At 36.6% G+C, this 20,843-nt stretch overlaps 1 protein-coding gene across 9 annotated transcripts in view; it reads left to right on the forward strand.

Annotated features, from left to right (window-relative positions):
• RIMBP2 (RIMS binding protein 2) overlaps nt 1-20,843 on the forward strand; it is a 78,675-nt gene that overhangs the window by 34,083 nt on the left and 23,749 nt on the right. For all 9 annotated transcript variants that reach the window (XM_082774310.1, XM_082774312.1, XM_082774315.1 and 6 more), the window contains 9 exons: nt 2,341-2,545; nt 7,415-7,566; nt 9,939-10,015; nt 11,279-11,388; nt 11,837-12,643; nt 15,548-15,699; nt 16,090-16,557; nt 18,017-18,166; nt 19,758-19,916. In XM_082774310.1, coding sequence (XP_082630436.1) covers nt 2,341-2,545; nt 7,415-7,566; nt 9,939-10,015; nt 11,279-11,388; nt 11,837-12,643; nt 15,548-15,699; nt 16,090-16,557; nt 18,017-18,166; nt 19,758-19,916 — 2,280 coding nt within the window. The remainder of the gene's footprint in view (nt 1-2,340; nt 2,546-7,414; nt 7,567-9,938; nt 10,016-11,278; nt 11,389-11,836; nt 12,644-15,547; nt 15,700-16,089; nt 16,558-18,016; nt 18,167-19,757; nt 19,917-20,843) is intronic.

The raw sequence follows: 20,843 nt of genomic DNA on the forward strand, positions 1-20,843 counted from the left end.
AGTTCTCATAACTCAGTCCTAAGTGAAGTACATTCAGTATGGTCTGCAGTGAGGATATCTTGTCACTCAAGGACTGCTGTAGGTAGGTTCAGTCGTAGGGAGATCTGGTAGATGTGACACTTTTGCGCTATTTTTATTGAGACTATCTGGGCAGTGCCATGATACAGAGTACAAATTCAGTGCTTCTGAGAATACAAGCACATGTTTCATTTCATTGTGCATCATTTCATATATGTATGAGCACGTTGATTTTCTATAGAGAAGTGAGTCTGGCTAATTAAAAATGAACCAAGCACCTCTCTGGAATCAGGAAACAAAGATAGATACAGGGATGCCTCCTGTTACTTCTGTACTATTGTGGCTCTTACGGTAGTTTTTCTTTTATACAGCACCAGATCTGTGCTCGCTTCTAACTCACAAGCTTGATTAAAAAAAGCAGTAAAGGCATTTTTCTTTCAGGCTTCGTACTATCCTGAGAGGACAACTCTAGATAAAGATTCTAGATGATCAAAAGAAAAGTGACATACTTTTGGCACATACTGCAATGCAAATCAGTTATTAAATATATATACACTGAGACTTTTTTAGCAGAACTAAATTAATTTGTGTTTTTATAAGTACAAAGAAATTACATCCTCAAAATTTATTGTAGCTTTAAAAATGTATTTATTCCAAAAAAGGAACAAGCAAACGCACAATCATTAGTGAGGAAATTTGGATTCATATGTTCTTCTGGGGACTATAAGGAGTGTTTTGTTTATCTTTAGTTGTGCTAAGATCCTTCTATTGGTGTTATGTAATATGTGTAGTTTTCTTCATATGTATTACATGCAGTTTTCCTCCTCATAGGAACTGAGAAAATTTTTCTCTTTCAAGAAAAAGAAACCTTAGCACACTTGAATGAACCTCATTGATATCCAGCCTTCCTTTGCTAGCACAGCTGTTTAAATAGGCTGTTTAAATATTATAAAGGGGGTTTTAATGAAGGAAAGTGACGTTTTTTCATCGTGAAGCATCAGATTAGGATCTAACGCATGAGCTTTCCATTTAAGGTCCCTATTACTACTTCTGAGCTGCTTCTGCTTGCAGTGTTAGGGTCACAGCATGTGAGCCATGGGTGCTCCCTAGGTCACAAACAGTAGTCTCTCTGGCACATTTCCGGAGTACAGACCAACTGCTTTCCCCTGTGTGAAAATCAGACCTCACAAGTGAATTTCTCAGGAGTTTTGCTAATTCTTCAGTCTTCTCAACAGGTGTTAATTAATGTGATCTTTTCCAGCCTTCTGGGAAATCTTGATTTCTGTTTGTACTCATCAAGAACACCTTATAGTGTATGCAAGCAGATATGCAGGCTGTTTATAGATGCAGATTGAAATTTAAATGTGCTATATTAAAATCATTAATATATTCTTAATTTAGCTGGTACACTAAATGTGCAGATTTGGATAAAATGAAAGGTATTTTCATGTTTCACTGTCTTTGCCACTCTTAAATTTGCTTTGAGTTAAAGCTGTAGAAGAAATCCTGAATTCCCATGCCATTTGTAATTCTTTTCATCCAGGGAATCTTTCCTTTCAGTTACACCATCCATTTTTTTCATGTGAAGATTTCTTAAACAGTATGTAGGCAAATTTTGCAAGTCATCACAGAAGCTTATCTTTTAAGTTCCGTTTTGTTATTTCCTGATGCCTCAAAATTATAACAAATGTTTGCCCACAGTGACATTTTTATACTTCTCCCAAGCTTGCAAACAATCTTCCCTTGGCTGCTGTCTGAATTACTTCTGCGTGGTTTGGCACATACAGTGAGGAGCATTATTTTTGAAAGGGAATTCAGCCAGTAGCTAGTCCCACGTTCTGCATGATCCAATGTTTTTTGCTGTTCTTGTTGGTTTCTAATATATTAAAGTTTATCTAGTGATTCAGAGTTCTTCAACTTAATAGTTGAGGATGGGCAAACCTCAGAAAAGTACCTTGGTTTTAGAAAACATTGGAAAAATATACAAAAGTGACATTCAGATACGTGTGTATGTCACAATGCCATACGTTCTGTTTGCGGGTGTTCTTGGCAGTGATGTTCTTAGGCAAAAATTATGATGAGGAATTTCCACTTTGGGAATTGAGGATGAGAAGAATATTTACCTCAATATTGAAGAGTTACTAAAAGGTTTTGTTCTAAATATGAATGAGAACTTAGGGGGACAAAAACTAGGGGCAACAAAAAACAATGGGTGCTTTTATCCCAAATAGTTTGCCTATCCTGGTACTTTTGGAAAATCAAATCCTTTCATAACTTGCTCTGACATCAGACAAATGTCTGTGTTATGTCTTGCTTGTGCAGGCCAAGGTCCGAGAGCTAGAGGAAAAATGCCGGACACAAAGTGAACAATTTAACCTCCTGTCCAGAGAGCTGGAGAAGTTTCGGCAGCAAGCAGGGAAGATTGATCTCCTGAGCAGTAACACAGTAGCATCCTCAGATGTTCCTGGTTCTCCCAGTAAATCTCTATCCCAGTTAGTGAATGGAATAGCCACTTCTATAGGCAAAGGTAAGAATGTGCATTTTGTTTCACAGAATCATAGAATCACTAAGGTTGGAAAAGATTTCGAAGATCATCTGGTGTCTGATCTGTCCTGTAGGTTTTAAGAAGCAACTCAATGGTGTAAATAGAGTTTGATTATATAAATGGAAGATAGAATTTGGTCCTGATCCTGTTTAGTGACTTGTTTAAATTTCAGAGTATTTCTTAGACCTTCACTTGAGATTGTTCTGGATTTATTCAGGTAGCAGAATTCTCTCTACTCATTGTTAGGTGTAGCAGTAAGAAACCTGTTCAATGCTAAAATGATGTATTCCTTATGTAAAGATCTACTTCTGTTGAAAGTAGAAAGACTGACAGTATATAAAGGCTTTGCTGGAAAATTTTCTTAAAACTTTGTTAAAGTTTCAGGGGCAGGAGTTGGTCTGCTATCTTGTTGAAGTAACAATTCACAGGGAAAGAAAAAACAGACACAATGCACTACCCATTACATTAAAAAAAACTTGTAGATAGAGCTGAGCAGAAAATGGGAAAACTTAATGGAATATTTTTACAAATATGAAAATGTTTTTTGGTTTAGTTGCATTTTTTCAGCAGAAAGTACAGACTTCTCCATAAAAAAAAAAAAAGAAATTAAAATATAAAATAAATTTTTGACAGAAGCAAACACTGTCTGTCTAAATAAAAATTCTGCCACAAAGTGGTTTTGGTTGAAAAGGAGTTTCATGGGATGTATTTTAACACACCTGATACCCATAACACACTAATACCCATAGTTGTTTACTAAACTGTGCAAATGTGTTTAAAATTTTAACCATGTTAAAATTGGTAGTTGAACACTTAAATACTGGGTATTTCAGAAACTGAGAAGTTACGCCATTGTTGATATAAGTTTTAAAAGAAATGGAGAATGTAAAGTTAAAAAAAAAAAATCTGTATTGGTGTTTTTATGCATAAAGTACCTAGTATGCTCAGCTCAGTGTGTGTTTTGACAGGCTCTGTGGTGAATTTTCACCAGGTCATAATTGCCTGTTGCCAGAGGCAACTGCTCCTCCAGACCACACATCTTTGTTAACAATTCATTATTCATAAAAAGTTTCAAGGCAAGAAGTTACCTGAGGACACCTGAAAGGAACCTGCATGTAAATTTTTAGATTGTGTATAACGATGTTGTTATCAAGGCTGAGAAGTGTGCTCACAAGCAGGTGATACTTAGCTCAGTATCACCCATGACAGAATAATTTTTACTACTTGTTCTACAAAGAAACACTTGTAGTTTCCTGTTATCAGATAATTTCCATAGCTTACAAATTCCCCTGAAATTGTTTTAGGATAAATATAAAGAGGAAGTAGACAAACAAAATAGTCTGTATTTATTTGTTTGTTTTATTTAATCTTGTTAAGCTTCTAGAAAAATTGTGAGGTGTAGGGCCTAGAAATCACAAATCGTTTCCATATCACTATAGATGAGCAGTTATTTTTGGTGAAGGGTGCCACACTCAGTGTGAAACCAAGTCAGAAGAAACCAGGGTGACATCCTTCTTTTATTCTGCTTCAGTGACTCTGTACTTTATATGGCTTAGTTTTTCAAAACACAAAATTATAGCTGTTTGCAGTCTCACCCACTGTGGTGTATATATAAGCTTAAAAGGCTCTTCTGGAGCTGTAAATCTTACCTAAGTGGATATTAAAGTGCATTAAATAGAGAATTCACAAGACATTACCTGATGGCTGTAAGAATTTAGCAGAAATTTCCTTAACAACAACAGGATTAGCTCTTCATGTCCCTAAGGGTAGGATTTTCAAAGCAAGACATATTTTTAGAAAGGTAATTAAGTACTGAAATGTTGTTTAGGCAGCTTGTGAAGGTCCAGTCTTTATCTCTGGAGTTGATGTAAATAGTCCTCAGTACTCAAATAAAAATCAACTAAACATTCTTAGGTCCTGACTCAAACTTAACACACTATGTAGTATTTATTCTATAACTGCTAATAGAAACAGCTTTTAATAAAACCTTCAAAACAAAATAAACAAAAATCCTGAAAAAAGATCTGGACTGGAAACACGGAACACAGCTAGGTCTGTACTGAAGTCACTTAAAGGCCTTGTTCTCAAAGCCTTTTTTCATAACTTATTGATCTTTATACTACTTAGAATTCAGGGCCTGCAGCACTGTAGTATAAACATCAGAAATCCTTGGACAATATTCATTCTCAGTATGAATGCAATGATAACAATCAAATAATGTTTAAGCAAGTGGGTAGAATGTCTAATTATTGAAATCAACTATTTCAGAATAATGATGGTAATGCTAAAGCAAGTTCTTCAAACCAGAAGTGTAATTATTTTTATTATGTGTAAGGAAAAAAGAACACATGAGGAAACACAAGGACAGCTTTCAAAGCAAAGCAAATGACGGAAATGAGATCAGTTTATGACCAGCTGCTTTGCCTTAATTGACAATTTTTAAATGTATCAGGAAATGAAATAAACCTAGCCAGAATAGATTAGAACATAAAAAGTTCACTCTGAGCATATAATAATGTCACAACCCAATACAAAAACCTTCAAGATTTATTATTCATCAGATAAAGGGTGCATTTAAATGGCCTATCTAGATAATTTAGGTAGTTCATAATGAATCAGCAGTCCCATAAATAAAATGGAGAGGCTAATTGTACTTCAGCTATGGTCAGTTTCAGTTCTGCCTGAGACATTTAAATTACGTTTGGAGTTCTTCTTTGCCTCTTTCCTTGGAAGGGTGTTCAGATTTCCTTGACAGGTTGTTGCTAGTAATGGCCATTTTGATGGCATATGGATTTTACAAGACTTCACATGCACACACACACACAAAAAAAAAAAAAAAGCACATGGCTTTTTAATTCTCCTAGAATTTAGAGGTAAAAGAGAAGCTTTTTTCTAGAAGCTTCTGGATGTTCTTATGAACTAGTACCTTGGTGTTTTTTTTAAGTGTTAGTTTTATCCACAGTGCAAATATAAAGGCAAAGATGCATTTTTAATTAGTTTCCAGTGAAAGAACAAATTTTAAGAGTTTTAATTGGTCTCATTCCTCCATATTCATACTGTTGTTCAAGCCCAGACATCTCAATGAATTGCCTTGGCTGAAGAAGAGAATCATCCTAGCAAAGCAAGGGCTAGATCTTCTAAGAATCTCTCTCCACACTTTGTATGTAGTGCAACGAATTTAGTAACAAAGCCAGGAGGTATGAGACCAAACAGCAGTTTCCTTTGAATGAATAATCACAGTTGGAGCAATTATTTACAGGCTTGGCTCTGACAGGCTGATATGGCAAGCACATTAACAGCAAACAGAAGGAGCTTAATTGGCTAAAGGTTTCTTAACAGGGATGACTTTTCTGTTATACATGTGAGAAAGGTTCCAAGAACAAAATATGCAGCCTTTACCAGCCTGAGGACTGCTGCAAGCAGGGCTGATTGTAATAAATCTTTTGTAAGGTGACTGGTACGTTTCCCTGTTGTCAGTGTGCTTAAGCTGTCTTGCTGTAAATTACACTAATGCAGAAAAAAAATTAATAACTTTGGACTAAGGAGCACACCAGAAAAAAAACCTCTGATGTTATGTTTTGGAGGTTATGGTCTTCTGCAAAATGAATAAAGAAGTTCCAGTGTTAATTCCAGGTGACGTGTCTAGGAAGTTTGCAATTCAGTAGCAAAACTTTGCTGTCCAGACTTCTGGCAGAACTGGAGAGGAAATACCAAACCTGCATATATCTATGGTCTGAAAAATTAGAGCATAGACTTGTTATGTTAATGAGAAAAAGTGAAGAGGAGAGAAGACACCTTGGATATCTGATTGTGTCAGCAATGCCCCAGACTTTGCTATAACTTCTGCTGATGCTGCAGGTATAATTATGCTCAGTTTACAATTTTCTGCTTCTTTTCATGTGGTTTGGGGACTAACCTAATAGTGAAGGAGGAAAGCTATGAAAATATTTTATATTTCACCTTTTTTGGTTCTCTTGCAACCTTAATGAAGTAGTTCTTTTTATGTACGTCTCCTCACCACTAGGTCTAGTTTTCACTTTAGACAATAGGAGATTAGTGTGTTCAGCCTCTTGTAAGCCTTTCTCCTTAGGTCCTTTAAATGTGCAGTATGTATTGTCTTTATTTTTAGGTGTGTTTAAAAAGCACAATAATATATATATATATATATATATATATATATAAGAAGTATTTGGAGATGTTTTCTTTTTCATAGTTTCTCTTTAAAAAAAATAATTGATGGCAATATGATCTAATTGTGTGTTTAGTACTGGTGTTAATGAGGTACTCATAACAAATATGCAACAGGTATTCTTGGAACTTCTTGGCCCCGCAGCATGCCAAAATACTTCCCTTCATTTCAAAATGAATATCCTGCCAACCAAATGACTTACATGTCAGTCACTTTCTTTGAAGATAGTTGCACAACTTGATTTTATTTTCCAGAATATGAGAGGGTCACCAAAAGAAATAGAGGGGTTCCAACAGTAGCTTTCTAGTCCTGAACATGTTCAACGACATGGCAAATTACTTTACTTCTCCGAAGATATCAAGGTGCTCAGAACTAAAACAGAATTCTTTGCATTATGGAAAGCTTTAACTTTTATTTTTTTGAATTAAAATAGCCTCACTATCTACATGATGTTCCACTACATAATGTTGACTTATGTAATCTGTCAAAAGGCTGTGAAGTAGTAGGCTTAGCTACTTTTCTTGTCTTCACTCTACCTACCCTAGTGTTTTTCTAGAATGATTTCTAAAAGGAGGAGAAAATAACTCTCTTCTTGTTATTAGTTGGAAATGTTTCTCTTGAAAGCAGTTATTTACTCTTTTATGTGTTTTCTTCACTGCCAGGTCATGAAAGTCCTTCTGGAAGCCATTCTGTGATTTCAGAATTTATACGACCTCTTCAAATATCTGGAGACAAACCAGAGCAATTGTCTGTCAAACCTACATTCTTGTCCAAGTCAAGATCTGGTACCCCAAGATGCAGATTTGATTCAGATGTGAGTCTTTTGAAGTTTGTTACTGGAAATGTGTGTTATGGGGCCAGGATCTCTTCTCCAGGGACTGATGTGGGATCATCCATCTCCTTTGAAAAGACAAGAATATTCTCATTGTCTGAGACAAATTGTGAATGTGACCAGTGGGAATTTCACTGAACTTTTCAAAGTCTTAGTTGATATGCTAGTTACATGGTATGACAAATGCATGTGTGAGACCCTTAGGCTTCTATGAAAATCTCATCCTTGCATTCAGAGTTCTGCATTACTTGTGTGCTTAAAAGGTGCAGGTCAGTACTTCTGTCTGTGTCTGTTTTGGTGTATGTCTGTTACACAGGTTTATTATTATTATTGTATCTACCAAAATGTGTGACTTTGATACAGCCTTGGTATCTACATGTAAAAGAGCAATTCTGACCAGTGCCCTGTCAAGGCAAGTGTGCTTTAGGCTTGAGAAGTGGCTTATTTTGCAGTACTTGTTCTTTGCCTGGTTTTCATGATGTGTTACTTTTCTCACCACAACTAGGCTCATACCACCTGCTAGAAGCAGTTTCTAAACACTCTTCTAAACTAATTTGGAGCATTTACTCTAAGCTCTTACACTATTCAACTTTCCAACTTGTATTTAATTGTACTTTTGAGAGGTCCTTCTTAAAAAGGTTTTCTAGATTTTAGTAGAATTCTTGTAGAAAGCCAGTGGGAAACTCCTAAGAACTTTACGAAGACAATGTGACAAGTTGGTTGTTGATATTTAGGGAAAATTTTAAATATAAGAAGGTATAGGACACATTTTGAAAGCTTTATAGAAAGGTATAATATTATATATTAAATATTATATGCCTGTTATATGTGGGCAAACAGAAGAAATTATCTTTACTTTGTACCCTCAGCTTACAGTCCAGACTCCCATTTTTATCTTTACAGAAGTAAATAAATTGAAACTGTGTGAATATTCTCTACTATTTTATGTTCATTGCTACTGAACCTCTGAAAATTGATAAAATCCAAATGTTTTTAAATGGATTGCAAGACTGAGTATGGTGTAGGATATTCAACAACATATTAGATTTTAGTACAGTAGAAATTCCATAGTTGTTACTATGGATTATCCACAAATAAATATATTATGTGTCCTTACCACCATGAAATGTGGAACATTCACTTCTTTTTGTAGAGGCCACAGAAAAAGCAGCCCGAAGTAGTCAAACCAGAAACAGCAGCTTAGCAACGAGATTTAGGGAAGCAGAACTAACAGCAAGGAACAGAAGACATGCGTGTCAAATTTAATTCATTTTTTTTTATTGTTTTTGAGTTATCTCTCACTGAGAATGTCAAGCCCTCTTTTGCAGAATTGTTCTTTGTGTGCTGCCTTGAGTGTAATTATGTGATACATACTTACCTTATGCAAGCACACAGAAATTAAGTTCCATTCTTTTTTAGAAGTATTCAGACCCAAAGGAGAGTGTGTTAATAAAATCATAAGGAAATGTGGATGAAAACTTGACGTGAGCTGGCAGTGCATGCTTGCATCCCAGAAGGCCAACTGCATCCTGGGCTGCATCAACAGAGGAGTGGCCAACAGGTCAAGGGAGGTGATTGTCCAGCAGGTCGATGGAATGTGATTTCAGATAATAGAAAGTGTGGAATTCAGCAGTTGCTGCTGCTGCAGATTGGATTGGATTGGAAAGGGGGCTATATTTTATGTGATATTCATTGTTTCCAGCTATGTGGAAACTGACACTCACACCAGCTCAGAAACTCATCATTTGTCTCAAGTATTTAGCTACGAGTATCATGGTGCTATGATAGTTTTCTAATTAAAATAGTAGAGTATCATTTTAGGTTGTCTATATAATTACATAGCTGTATTATGAAACACTAGACATATCACCTATGATAGGTCACTCTGGAGTAACTGACTTTCTTGTATTTTAATAAAGACTTCACTAAAAGCTTTGTCAGGAGGGTGAGATGGTCAGAGGCTAGTATGGTTAAGTAACTTCAGTCAGCAACATGAAAGTGAGTGGACATGACGTCTTCATGCATCTCTACTTACCAAATGACAAAGAACCAATCCACATTTGGGTTGATTTTGCAAGCTTTTGAGGAAAATCAATATCCAGACTCAGAAACATCATCTGAATCTTTGGAATATATCAAGAAATAGCTCAATTTCTATGCCATGCTAGAATCTGAATTGCAATTCCTTCATAGCCTAAGACCTACTATGCAAAAGTGCCTAATTCTGTTCTATATTAGAATTTCATTTTTTTTTAATGTTGCACATTCTCTGTCAGATTTATATTGTCTGATATAAAAATGGTGCATGCATCTTTTAGAAATCTTTGTTTTGTTTTCTTTTGTTTTCTTTACAGATGGATAATGATCAGAATTCCAATACCTCAAAGCAGAGATATTCTGGGAAAGTCCATCTTTGTATTGCCCGTTATAGGTAACAAAACCAGCTCATTGCACATATAATACATAGTTGTAATATTCAACATGACTTTGTTTCGCTTTTGGGAGGTAGGTTAACAGAGCTATGTCCCTGCTTCCTTTGGGCTGTGAGTCTACTTCTACAGCACAAAGGAGGGAGCAGAGTGCCTTGCAGCATGCAAAGATGATTGTCTGTTAGATTTAGACAAACTAGGCTTTTCAGGGGATATAGCCCAAAGCTGGCAGGTAATAAATAATTGGTCAGCTGAATTCCTTAGTATTTGATGTTCACTTGCTTCTAATAGCATAAGACTACAAAACCAGAAAATAGTTATTTTCACTGTAAACCAAGCTTGAGACTGCTGTAGATAGCAGCCCCCTTTCCTGTTTGCCAAGGCTGCAAAACACTGCCATTTCCATACACTTCAATTCTGAGAAAATGCAGTTATCCTTGGGAGCATTTGCATCCTGAGGATAACCGTATCACTGCATCTACTGTCATCAGCAATTCTGCTGTCTTATAGTTTTATATTTCAGGATGATTTTAAACAGATTCTAATATTTATTCAAGATTACTAGAATGATTATAACATGTGGATGCTCTTATAAGCACTAATACACTGCTTGTGCCAAATGACATTTCAGTCTCCTGGCCAGGCCTGTTTTCTACAACACCTTACAGCAAAGAATGATTATCTGCCTGTAGTTAACTCATAAGCTGCATTCACGCTTCGAGATTAATATGGATTTAAACACTTATAACAAGTTTTGTCTATGAGTAGCTTGCTTTAGCTGTAGCTTACTGTTTTTGTCTCTATTTAATTTGTCTCTGTTGAAATTTAATAACTTGTGTAAAAGACCGTCATATAAAACAAACAGAAGATGGGGATTGGAAGAGATGTCCCAAGTGAGATCTCCTTAATTATTTTTTTATTTTTTTTTTTTTTTAATAAAGATTTAGGCCAGAGTATTCAAAGAGATCTAAGTGAAAAAAATGTGAGTAGATTCTCTCTGGAAAAGGATGTGGTTTTAAGTGTATAGTGTTTAAGTGAATATGTTGTGTTTCATGGCAGTTTGTTGGCAATACAGTTCATAGAGGCAGTACAACAAACTCACCTAGACTCCATTCAAAATATGTTTCAGAAGGTAATCAGAAACAGCAAACCGATGACTTATTATCTAATGCACCCTTAGAAGTGTATACCTTCTTCTGATTAGTATTCAGGTATGTGGTGGTTGTAAATGAACACGCATATTTTTCATCTCTACTCCTTTGCAGTTACAACCCTTTCGATGGACCAAATGAAAATCCAGAAGCAGAGCTCCCCCTTACGGCCGGAAAGTACCTTTATGTGTATGGAGATATGGATGAAGATGGGTTTTATGAAGGTATTTATTTTTTTTAATCTGTAAATTCATGCTAAACGATGCAGATTCAAATCAGTGTTAAACACACTCTGTGTGCTTTCCTTCATCTACTACAAAATCAATTGCTAAAATTACCCCTATCATCTTTGTGTTAATTAACAGAGTTTCTTCACTGGCAAAGCCACTCCTTGCAGGCATAGCTAATTATAAGGTATTTTATATTGTCAGCTTTTCCTACTTGAAAGATAAGATTTAAGGTGACAAGAAAACTTACTGTGAGTTCTCTTGTGGTTTGTTTTTTTTTTTTTTTTTTTTTGCTACACTGAAACCTTACTTTCTCTAACTGTGAATGCTGTTTATGTATAGCTTTCATCTGTATCTTCTTCCTTATCTACTTATTGCAAAGCATTAATGTGCAGGAGTGCATTTGCACTTTGAGGACTTTAATGACATTATTCTCTCTCACCAGGGGAACTCCTAGATGGACAGAGAGGACTAGTCCCTTCAAATTTTGTGGATTTTGTTCAAGACAATGAGACGCGTTTATCAAGCACGTTAAGCAGTGAACAAGATCAGAATTTTATCAACCATTCGGGTTCTACTTTAGAAGGAGACATCCTAGAGATAAGTCCAAGTCACATAGACTCTAGCATAATCAGCAATGGCGCAGGGACTCTGGATGTGAACATCGATGAAATTGGAGAAGACATTGTGCCTTATCCTAGAAAAATCACCCTTATTAAACAACTAGCCAAAAGTGTTATTGTGGGCTGGGAGCCACCGGTAGTGCCACCCGGATGGGGAACCATTAGCAGCTATAATGTTCTGGTTGACAAAGAAGTACGGATGAACATAGCCTTGGGAAGCAGAACGAAAGCCCTTATAGAAAAGCTTAACATTTCTACTTGTACATACCGAATATCAGTTCAGAGCATTACAAACAAGGGTAACTCAGACGAACTGCAGTGCAGTTTGTTAGTTGGGAAGGACGTAATTGTAGCCCCCTCTAATCTTAAAGTGGACAACATAACCCAGATTTCTGCTGAGCTGTCCTGGCTCCCTACAAATAGTAACTACAGCCATGTCATCTTTCTTAATGAAGAAGAATTTGACATTGTCAAGGCTGCTAGCTACAAGTACCATTTTTTTAATTTGAAACCCAATATGGCTTACAAGGTGAAGGTCATGGCAAAGCCCCATCAGATGCCCTGGCAGCTTCCCCTAGAACAACGAGAAAAAAAGGAAGCCTTTGTGGAATTTTCTACATTGCCAGCAGGTTTGATATTTTTCTTCCTACCCCAAAACTCTGCAGTTAAATTTCTCTGAAAAATTCTAAATAAATTAACCGAACCTTTAGCTTTATACTGTAATCACTGTCACATTCTTGGGAAGACTGCAGATTATTAGATTGCTTTACAGTATCTATAATTAATTCCTCTCCTGCTTTATTCTCCTCCTGGTTCCTGGGTACATTCTGGAGAGATAAACTAGGGAAAGACATGTTTATCTCCATTATGGATCACATGCTAAATGTGTTTTTATCAGAATAATCTCAAATTGTTTTTAATTAGTCTAGTTATACTAGTTCTGGTAATTATTTATTTTTGTTGGTGTGGACAGTGCTGGAAATAAACAGTTATTACTTCTAGAATATTATTTGTATGTTGTTTGTGTGTCTGAATGCACTTTTTACAGGGATGACCCAACTCTCTTCTGTAATGAAAAGCATTATGGATAGCATAGCGGATTATGCAGTGATTTAAGGGGATTCAAATATGTTTTGGTTGTGTGGTTGTGATCAGAAGTATAATATGAATTGTTAAAGGTAACAAATTGGTCATGTTTTGGAAAGAAAGGGATTTTTTTCCCCCAACTTACTTTTACATTAGAAATGTTGTAAAGCGTTATTAGTCTTTTCCCACTATTTAAGAACAGTGATGTAGCATTGAAAACTAGAGATGAAATAATGTAGTACATTTAAAGGGTAATGTCATAATTTTGGGGATATATTGCAATACCTGAAAATTTCGGACATCTCTTCTTATAGATTCATCTAATCAAGGACAAGTAGAAGCCTCCTTATATAGTTAGACTTTCAGAGCACTGAATGCCTCTGAAGCAGGGACAGTAAAGCACAAGTGACTCCTGGTGACTAAAATTCCAACAACATGTATTGTGCAATGGGTTAATTGACTTTGCTGGGATTTGATTCCAACGAAGGGGGATAAATTAGTTCTGGTCTCTTCCTTGCCTTGCAAGACTTATATGTAAGGAGACATGCAAGATGGTTGAATTTAGAGAGGGAATTAAGCTTGTATGTCTACTGCTTTTGATGCTGCTTATTTATAGGCTCAGTAAAAATGTCCTCAGTTCAGGCATTTACTATTTTATTTTAAATCATTTCAGTGGGTTAAGTGGTGGTGCTATTGTAGCATTTGCTAATAGAAGGGCATTTTAAACTAGGTATATGTTCTGCATAATCTGGGATATACTGCCTTAGATGGTGGCTTAAATTTATTAAATGAGTGAGGTTTTTTCAGGCTAACTGCTTAACATGCTGCATCACCCTCTAGTTGCTAAAGCATGATAAAGCAACAATGAATTATTCTCTGTTGAGAAGCATTACAGTTTATTAAACCAATCTCTGTTACAGCCTACAAAAGTAGAGAGAGACTCCCTGGATATTGATTTTTTTGGGAGGTGTGAGGGCAAGAGAGGGAGAAAAGGGAGGAAGGTGCCTTCTACTGTGGGAGCAGATGAATGTCATTGTCAGATATGAGATCCTGGACTAGATCATATACATTCTCTCCTGTAAACTGAGGAACTCTTCTGTATGTTGGGCATGCCGGCTGTAAATAAAATAGCGAAGATGAAATTGAACCCTAAATCAAAATCTTTGTCTTGGGAAATAATAGTATTAGATCAGTTTATGTGCTTTGGCCTTGCTAGTTAAAAATACACTGTAGGTGCAACTAATGGTACAGGCAAAAAAAAATGTAGTGTCCTGAATATGACCAGAATTGTGTTTCCATGCAAATCCCTGCGGAAGGATTTGGATCCATGGCAAAGGATGAAACTCAGTGAAAAAAAAACTACTGAAATGCACTGATGGTTTTATCTAGAAGCTGAGGCTTGTTTGATATTAATGCTTGTGTCATGATCTGTTTGGTAGCAATGAATGCACACAGTTGTAGTATTTGTAGCTTTCTCTCTTGGTAAATGAACAAAAATTGTTGGTGCTTAGTTCAGTGGCAAAAGCAAACTCACAGCAACTAAGGTTTATCATCTCCCAGCTATCACCCAGAGATAGCTGCAGCTGAAACCTGCATCTGAAATGTTTTAGCATGAAACACTTCTCAGTGTTTGACTGTTAAATTAACAGAACAGGATGCCTGAAATATTCATGAACTAATAATCTCTGTGATGTTTTTACTTTGGTTTCTGTCCAAAGTAGTGCTATTTATAGTAGGTTAATAATGCCTTTTAATTAAGGATGTACTTGGTGTGCTATTACCGAAACGTACTGTAAATGCCTTAAAAGGTTAGCAGGCATATTTTTTTTCAGTGCAGAGGAGTCTTTGAGTCCAGTTTCCCATTACATCAACATGCTGCTGATAGAAAAGGTTATGGTTCTGGCTCGCAGTCCACAGCTCACCTTAGTGCCGAAGTGCTTTCTGACCTGCAAATCTTGGCTTGGAGTCACTGATGGTCATGAGACAGAATTTAAAAGTGATTTCTGAGTATGCCATATGCATTCAGTGCAAAGATATATTCCAAAAAGTCACTTGCTGTCACTTGCAGCAGTTTTTCATTAAAAAAATTTCATTCAGCCACTCCTAGGCACTTTTCTCCCCACATTTTCCTTTTCACATCTTCTGCATTCAGAGCAAGTAGTAGTTATGCAGCCTGAAGGGATAAAAATTGTTCCTGAGCAAGGTGCAAGTACAGACTGTCTTGTAAATATAACTTAGTTAATGGCTGTAGGCTGAGGGTCAGTTTATAGCTCCATGATCTGCTGAGTGTGTGCTTCTGTTTCTACACTGTAACTGCAGTAAGAATATTTCGTCTTCTTGAAAAAATAAGTGCTTTGAGATCAGTAGTTTCCAACTCACAAGTATTATCAGCTGATGTACAAACTCTGATCTAATGCTCAAAGGTGACCAATCTTGCCTGTCTTTAGGTCCCCCAGCTCCACCTCAAGATGTTACTGTCCGGGCCGGGTCCACTCCAGCAACTGTACAGGTGTCCTGGAAACCACCAACTCTGACTGCAACAGGGACCTCCCATGGTGCCAATGTCACAGGCTATGGTGTTTATGTAAAAGGTCAACGGGTGAGTTCTTCCAGTGTTGCAGGTACCATCTACGTAAGGTGAATTTCCACTGACAGGTAAAGGCAGCAATAAATGTGTGATGGCACTTGGATATGTGCAGGGTTTTCCTGCGTTTCAGTAGAACCTGTTCTTTTGTTTGTGCTTAACTTGATCACTAGCTCCCTTTTTATACACACTTCATCTTTTGGACAAATTATTTGAAAGGATTAAAGACAACTGGTGCTAATTGGTGTGGAGACCTAATGTGAGCTCTCGAAGCTCAATCTGTATTGGCAATAATTGACTCCATGTTAAGACCTTGAAGGCTGTACTTCAGTGTCATTGAGGGGAGTGATGAGGGGAGGGAAATAGATGTCTTCATGCTAGTAAGTTGCTTTTTTGTGTACCCAGGTGGCGGAGGTGATCTTTCCAACAGCAGAGAACACACTTGTGGAGTTAATGAGACTAAGAAATCTGGAAGCAAAAGAAGTTACTGTTCGAACACTCTCTGCACAAGGGGAATCAGTGGACTCTACTGTTGCTGCCATTCCATCAGACCTACTGGTGCCTCCAACCCCTCACCCCAGAACTGCTCCCAAATCTAAGCCATTAGCAAGTGCCGGAGCCCCAGAAACCAAAGAAGAACATTTAGATCCACATTTAAAAATGGATGAGTCATGGGAGCAGACTCGTTCGGCATCCCCTGTTCATGGGCACACACTTGAGCCACCTCTCCCTAACTTTCACAGCCCTCTTCAGGGGAGGAGGTCTCCATCACCTAACCGAATACTCCCTCAACCTCAAGGCACACCTGTCCCAAATACGGTTGCAAAAGCCATGGCAAGAGAAGCTGCACAACGAGTTGCAGAGAGCAATAGGGTAAAGGCAAAATTTTTCTTGCTGCTTATAGGGATTGCTTTATTCATTGTAGCACTTACTATCAAAAAACTTTGTAGTATACACCTGACTGAGCAGCTAATAAATTCCCAAACACTGAAGGTCAGTGGTTTAAGAAGAAACAGTGTGATAAAATTCTGCGGCATCTTTCACAAATACGCTCATAACTATAAAAAGCACTGATCAACCTTTGATCACTAGAAATGTTTTTGGAAAATGCAGAGCACCTTACTTCTGAAAAAAAAGAAGAAAAAAAAAAAAAGAAAAGGTCTCTGGGCAGTTATTTTCTCATCACAGCTCATAACTGCTAGTTACTTGCTTCAAGATAAGATCTGGTGTCAGTTTTCATAAATTCTCTTTGTCCTTCATATGTCTGTCATGAGTTGATATATGGAGTCTTTGGTCTCCCATTGTATCTCCAGAATAATTCCAATTACTTTGACATTTATGCAGGTTTTAACAGCCTGCCAGTATTGATTATCTCTGTTTCAGAACAGAATTGAGCCAGTAGGTGATGATACCAGTTTTGAGAAGCTAGATAATTCTGGGTCAATAATCTCTGTGTGTATTTCTCCCCTTTCTTTATAAGGAAAGCAAACTGGGATAAATGTAATGGAGTAAAGACAGTTTCTTTGGCACTCAAATGAAAGTTGATATAACAAACAGAGAAAGAGAACTGAAATGCTTTTTCTGTTTTTGAAAGTTGCTGACATAGCATATGCTCTGAACCATGCTTATTTACATTAATTTTAGTGTTGCTCGAAATGTCCAGGGATCTGGACAGAAATTTACAGATGGATTCACTCTACCTTAAATCAAATTCCACCAGTGATATTTGTTATGTTTGATCTCCAGTAGTAGCAATTCTCCCTTTGCAGTAGGCTGCTGAGTGTCCTCTCCCTGACATCTATCCAGCCTGTTAGATGGCACACTCAGGAGGCCTTGTCATGGGAGTAGGCAGCAGCATTCAGAAGCTGAGGGGTAAGAGTCACCTGTGAGTAGAGGAAGAGGATAAAGTCTCATTCTATAGCTTTTTTTTTTTTTTTTTTTTTTTTTTTTTTTTTTTTTGTGCTGAGCTAAAAAATGCTGAAATGAGTGACTAGGTCTTCTGCTAATCCTCAGCCAAGGGGGAAATTAAAGTCTTCATTAGCAGCCTCTGACTGTAGAATGCTGAGAATTTTAAGATTAACAGTGGTAGAGGGAAGAAAGCTAGCAGCTGTGTTAATGGTCACATGAAAACATTCTTAGAGTGAGAGTGATAATACAACCAAAAAACTCCTGCAGGCTCCTAAAAGGTTAGAGTCAGGAAAACTAACATTGTTTTAAGCCACAAGTATATTTAAATGTTGTGTTCTTGAGTACTCATGTCTTATATTTGCCATTTCTCCATTGGTTGCAGGATCAAGTCTTCACAATTTTCCATTTTTTGTTGCTTTGATAGATGGAGAGAAGAAGTGTTTTTAGTGAAAGGAGCAATGCAGCCCAGTATGCTAACTCGGATGATGAGGAAGATGGCTATGATTCTCCTAATGTCAAAAGGAGGGGGGCTTCAGTTGATGATTTTCTGAAAGGGTCAGAACTTGGAAAGCAAGTAAGTAGCCTGGTATTTTTCTTGTGTCAGTTGTCTGGTATGAAACAAGTATTTTTGTGAAGCTCAGCAGGCTATTCAGGGTATCGACTGATTATTGTAGTCATACTGGTAAAACTGTGGGTAGTTAGGTAAATGTCCTCTTACTGGAGCATTATGCTGTTTTATGGGAACTGAATGCTTGGCACCATGCATCTATAGGTTGTTATCCCAAGCAGTGGTCTTAAGCACTGGAAACAGAAAAAAATGGAACAGAAATGTGACTCAAATGTCACATTTGGGCTCTAAGCTTCTGTATCATGCATTACTCTTGCATATGAAAGCATTCCGTGAGGAAAAAAAAAGGGAAGGGGGAAGGATTTCTGTGTGACATAAAAGACCTGTAATCCTAATTAGCAGAAAATCAGCAACATACATACATACTTTGCATGCTGTAAGGAATAGAGAGATGTTGCCAAAAGAGTTTTTCCACACCTGTGCAGCTTTTAGTCTGATCCTGCTGGAAACAAACATGAATTTCTTACATTACTTTTAAAAGAGTTGTAAATCCTAGCAAAGATATATTTTATTATGTCTTGACATGGTTGAAGAATCTTATTAGCCAAACGTCTGACCTCCCTTCTTGAAGGGTCAAAGCAATGGCCTTCATTATTTTTGTACCAATTTTGAGACTTTCTGGAATTTTGGTTCAGTTCGCTACAGAAGCTCAAGCACTTATAAGCATTACTCCAAACTTCAAATGTTCCTTAATATGCAGCTTCAGGATTTGATTCAATCTTCATGTACAGTGGTTCCCATTTTTTTTAATATATCTAATCATGCTGTGCTTACAAAATGTGCAGTGAGTTTAGTTCAGTTACAACATGTACAATGAGTTTGGTTTATGATCTGGTTTGTTAAATGTAATGTTCTGGCTTAAAAGTTTAACCAAGGCCACTCCTATTTAACAATAGCAATTCAGTAAGACATACTTTGTCCTCTTTGTCTTCCAACTAACTGAAAGTTAATAAGAACTTGAAATATTGAATTGGTTTAAAAACAAACAAACAAACAAACAAACAAAAACACATTAAGATCATAGCAGTCTGTTCCTACAGTGTTTGCACGAATGAAAACTTCAGAATCCATCAGCTAGCTGTATCATATAATGATGGTAACGTACTGCAATAATTAAGTGCTGATCACTTTTAAATTATAATGTGTTGCAACAAAAAGCTGTGAAGAACAGAAGATATGTGAATTATCCTAGGGCTTTTACAATGCGGTCAGCAAGTCTACTGATGCATGAAGGACCTCTTTAAATTATGTGAGTTTGATCAAGACTAAAACTAGATTTGGTGCTCTGAATGCAGACATTCTTTTTTGGGTCACCTGTGAGATTGAGATTGGATTTCTTGAATTGGGAGCATAAATGGGCAAAAAGTTTTATATATGATCTGTCTGCTAAAACAGAGGAGCAAGCTGCATTATGTAATTTATATGTAGTATTAGCTTGAAATTCAAACCTAGGAAATGCTTTTAGTCCTTCTTGGTGGTATACAAACATTTTTAATGTCACTCGGTAAAGTTTTTTCTCCCTCACCCTGCTGATTAGCCTCACTATTGCCATGGTGAAGAGTACCATACGGAGAGCAGCAGAGGTTCTGATTTGTCCGATATTATGGAGGAAGATGAAGAAGAGCTGTACTCGGAAATGCAGCTGGAGGATGGAGGAAGACGACGAGTCAGTGTGACTTCACACAATGCACTTAAGGTAAGCATGACTGCAGAGAAACCTTAAAAATACCTCTGTCTTTTTATTCTTCCTTCAAACCATTTCTTTTAGACACTTAGGGATTTTGCATACAATTAAAACTAACACTGTTGTATAAAACTAGAACTAGGGCAAAAATTGTTTTTATGATGTCGAGGCTATCTTTAACATATTTGGTTTGACATCTTTTTTTTTTTTTTTTTTTTTTTTTTTTTTTTTTTTCTCCTTTATTTCTTCTATAGTTGGATAGCTAATCTTTTAGCTAGTTGACTATTTTCCTATATGTAATATATGTAATTGTGGAAGTTGCAATTTCTGATCTATATCGGGGGTCTTTTCCCATATTTATATGACAATATACTGCATGTGCTACCCAGACCATGAGTTGTTTCTGGGCAAAAAGGTTTATATAAACATACAAACATATAGCAAAAAAAATTTTGGCTTTTCAAGTCTAAGGAATTTTTTCCTGTTTTCAGTGCAGTGCCATCTCTTCCTCTGGCTTTAAAGCACACTTGTAAGAAGGGGATTTGGGTGAACTCTGTTTGATAAATGTATTATCAGAAATCCTTGTGCTCTGATTATTAAAGAATCACCTAATAATCACTTGTCAGAGACAGTAGGAAATATCTATCAGCAATACTGCTTAATCACAAGAGGAGTATTTATCATGGAAGACAACAATTAATTATTTGCAGAATGTTGAACTTATCCAATACAGAATATATGTTTCTCATACTTGTATGTATAAATTGTAATTGCTTTTCATGTGTCTGTTGATTGCACTAAATTGTGTTTTTGTAGCTAGTTGGATAACTTGAATGATAAGGGAAACCACAGGTGTATTTTTCTTCCAGTATGCTGGTAAAGCATAAAAAAATGCTATGTTCTTATGTATAGAAGAATTCTAACTGTTGTTGTAACTGC

This window comes from Aythya marila (genome assembly GCF_965140915.1).
Source record: "Aythya marila genome assembly, chromosome: 17".
Classification (NCBI taxonomy): domain Eukaryota; kingdom Metazoa; phylum Chordata; class Aves; order Anseriformes; family Anatidae; genus Aythya; species Aythya marila.